This window comes from Mycena indigotica (assembly GCF_014461135.1).
Source record: "Mycena indigotica strain 171206Taipei chromosome Unknown Mind.scaff0005, whole genome shotgun sequence".
Taxonomy (NCBI): domain Eukaryota; kingdom Fungi; phylum Basidiomycota; class Agaricomycetes; order Agaricales; family Mycenaceae; genus Mycena; species Mycena indigotica.
In genome coordinates, this window is record NW_023503004.1 from 33,401 (window position 1) to 37,121 (window position 3,721).

Below are 3,721 nucleotides of genomic sequence, written 5' to 3' on the forward strand. Positions count from 1 at the left end.
TCCACGACGACGCGTTGGCGCCTGCGCTGGACACCCAGAGAATGGACAGTCCGACGAAAGTCACGACTTACCGCCCCATCTCGTTGTCACCGAATGGTCACTGTAGGGCGGAATCCATCTGGGGATTTCTCAGGGAAGTACAGCCAGTGAATCTGTCGTCCTGTGTGAGGCCGATTTTATTATGTATAGTGAAAAATTGGACGCACCTCTGTTGCAGAATGCGTCTCCTTTCTCCGGATAGCCTTCTCGTCGGCCCTTCCTAGCATGGTTCCTCATCGCCCTCTGCACTCTCCATCCTTCCAGCGCGTCGCGTCTTCAGATTCCAGGCAGAGCACTGGCGGCGTCACGCCCAGGACAATAGCCTCAGTCAGGTACCCCCAGTCTTGGGGATGCCATGTTGTCCCAGCGTGTGTCGCCGCAGAGAGAAGGGCAGCGAGACGGAAAGAAGATGGAAGTCAAGACCAAGAAGCGATTGACGTGGCACGTGCAACACGGCATGGTCCGTGCGCGCCACGTCAATCACGGGCAGATCCCCGTTTCTCTTCCTTCCTTCCGCCCTATCTCCCTTTTGCGGTCTCCTCTGCTCATCGTCTACGATGCCACGCGTGTGCGTCCCCGTCGCCATTGTCGACTATTCCTTGCTGATGACTACTCCCAGGCTCCGACTTGTCGTCCCTCTGGACGGCCCGCTTCGTTTGTTCGATGTTATTGGTTGGCTGGGAGCCTGAGGAGTCCAAAGCAGGGGGAAACGGCTTTGAGATGATGTAGGCGTCCAAACAGGTGCGCTACAGTTTTCCGTTCCGTGCTGTCGCTGATGCTTCGCCAAAGGTTCACGTCGCCACCGCGAGCTGCATGGCCAGTGCTCTCCCGCTTGCTCAGTGGCTCTCAGGCGCAGCATACGGCGAGAGATGGAAAGAGTTTGGGGCCGCCCACTGGGTTGCGCAATACATCCAGTGCGTGGCCACAGTCGCCCTTCCTGCACTGCTGACGTCCAGTTTTGCAGGCGCACCATTACTAACATGCAGAGAGGGAGTCTCGGCCGCGGGTTACACGAGCTGGAACGGCGTGTGGCGCTACCACTCTGTATTTCGCGAATCGCCGCGTTGAATCTATCGTTATTCCCCCCCTGTCCTTTCAGCGTTGTCTCGCTCAACCCAATGCCGATGAACCCGGCCCAATCAGGCTGAGGTATTGCACATGGATTGGCAGCGACCATTCTGCCGTGAAAACATTTGGACACCAGCCATAACTCGAATCGTTCGCATTTGTTCTCATTTCCGACCCCCCGAATCTCGCCGAACGCCTCGTCCTTCAGCAACTTCCGCGCGAAATCAGGATTGCGCATCCGTGCCGTCCGCTATCGACTCTCTCAACTTTCGTCGATTTCCCCTGGCTCAAGACTTGAGCCGCGCCTCGCCCTCTTCGCTGCCCGCTCACCTTCCGGCGGAGGCCGAGTCATAACGCGCGGACCGATCCGGCTGAGTAGAACAGGAGGCTGCGGCCAGTCGCGCCAGTCCCGATCGCGCCGGTTCCGATCGCGCTGCACACGGAGCACGTCCAGCTGCCGCTTGAACACCGGGTTATCGTCCAACTCGCGCGGGGGCGGCCCCAACACAGCATCTTCAGAATTAGATGGCCGGCACCGCCGCACGGGCCTGGCCACACGGTCAGCACGCCTCCGTATCCCTTTGGATCGTTCCTCCGATGCTTCACGCACGCCGGGCCGCGCCCGCACGCTCTTCTGCTATAACCCGTCCTCAGTCAGCAACGGCATTGAAGTCCCTGGATCGACACACCGAAGTCTTTTCATTGGCCAACCGCCGGTGGCGCAGGTACGCATCAGGAAGGGGTACCAGCTGAAGCTTGCCGTCAACAAATTGATACCACAGCCCCTCATCCGAGAGAGTCTTTGACTGGGCTGGGTTTGGATTCACGTTCGCTGGCGCAGCGTTCGGCGCCGCGGAGGCCGGAGCGACAGGATGGATTTTCCGGAACCGGAGGGTGCGCAGGGGCGATACTGGGGTAGCCGGGGCCCCCACGGGTGTTGTCGGAACCACCGCACTGGGATTCGCAGCCGGAGACCGGAGAGGTGGCTCGCCAGGCCGGGGAATAGTCTGAACCGTGGCCTTCATTTCGATGGTTGTTGGCGGTGTCTCCCGCATGCCGGGCGTCGCCTGCTCTTCGTTCGCGCAGGGTTCGTCCAGCCAAGCGAAATGCGCTGCGTGGATGACCGCTTCGATGGGTGGACGCACTGCTGCTGGGGCAATGCGCTGCGGTGCGGGCGCGATGTTGGACGGAGGGCGGGGTGGCTACAGCAATGAGAATACATCGAGTTTCAAGAGCCGCAACGTGCCTCCAGCTGTGCCCCGCGTAACGGTTTTTCGGTGGGGCTTCTGCTTTGAGTCGGCGGGGCAGACTTGACGACGCGCTGGAGTGCCGTTGAATGGATACTGGCAGCACAGCTACTGACCACGGGCATCGTGGTCACCTTCTTCGCTTTCCGCGGCGTTTGAGGAGTTCCAGAACTCCCCATCACGGCGACTGCCGCGGGACTCGCGGCAAGACCAGACGTTTCGGACGCAGCTGAAGGCGGATCGGGACGACGAGACGAGTTTGGTCGCTGAACCTGCAAAGGTAAATAGGTCTATGGATTCGACAGTATTGAAGACGCACTGGAGTATCGCGTCTTGTCGTTTGAGTCCGCACTGTAAGACTCGGAGAGACAGCGCCTGGAAAGTTTCCTCGGGTCGGCGTAGATTTCGCCTTCTTTTTCTTTGTTGCCTCTGCCAATGCTGCCTCCCGTGAGCCCATTACCAGCTATGAGAGTCGGAAATGAGGGCAAGAAGCAAGACAACGGCGGCATACACACCGGCAGCACCTCGCTCCAAACCTCCCGCTCAATCACCAGCCTCTTCTCCCACTCCCCCAGCTCCCCCAGCCGCGCATCCACGTCTACGGCAGAGCACGGGTGCTCCAAGCGACCCTGCAGCTCGTAGTGCTCCTAATCCACAATGTCAGTACAAGTTTTCTTTCAAAAAACAACGCACTGTCTGCAGCTCAGCCTGCTCCGCCAACTGGGCCTGTATTCCCTCAATCGCCTTCAGCGGGTGCGCGCTGAATGAGTCCAGCGTCTTAAAGCATTATAAGAACAGCTCCGAGTCCCAGAGAGTGGACTTACATATCCAATCGCGCGTACATCCGCCTTTGTCGCGTCGATCTCGATCCGCAGGCGCGCCAGCTCAGCGATGATCTTGCCGCTCGCGCTCAGCCTTTGTCATGCGTAGAAGCAGCCCAGAACTCACCTCCGCATCGCCCATCATCGTTATCGAAGGAGTCCACCGTCCACGACGGCGCGTGTCTAGATGCACAAAGAGGGATAAAAGAAGGAGGGATAAGTCATCTGTCACACCATGACACGCTTGATGGCCGCCTCGAAACTTGGCGTAATTGATGTGGAATCAAGCACGTGCAGTGATGGTGGTCCGTGCGCAGATGCCAAGCCGGAGCATCTTCTTCCCCTTCCCCTCACTTCCCCTTCCCCTTCCCTCCGGGCGCCCTGTAGCGCGGCCATGCACGTCGCTCTCGCAACGCCAGAGCTCTTCAACCTTGTCTGTACAACCAGTAACCACCTCCCCAACCTCGCCCGCCTCCCTTACTGCTGGACAGCGCTAACGCTGGAGACGCTCAAGATCCAGGTCAACTCAGCACCGACGTATGATCC

General features: G+C 59.2%; 1 protein-coding gene across 1 annotated transcript; it reads right to left on the reverse strand.

Annotated features, from left to right (window-relative positions):
* Positions 1 to 1,369: 1,369 nt before the first annotated feature.
* Positions 1,370 to 3,377, reverse strand: MIND_00561700 (uncharacterized protein; the record flags this gene model as incomplete). Its single annotated transcript, XM_037362391.1, has 9 exons — positions 3,303 to 3,377; positions 3,179 to 3,250; positions 3,048 to 3,131; positions 2,870 to 3,001; positions 2,674 to 2,817; positions 2,354 to 2,626; positions 1,797 to 2,309; positions 1,438 to 1,741; positions 1,370 to 1,389 (listed from the first exon to the last, which is right to left on the reverse strand). Exons 1-9 carry the CDS (start codon positions 3,318 to 3,320, stop codon positions 1,370 to 1,372), a joined length of 1,560 nt encoding a protein of 519 aa, XP_037220312.1. The 5' UTR covers positions 3,321 to 3,377.
* Positions 3,378 to 3,721: the final 344 nt, after the last annotated feature.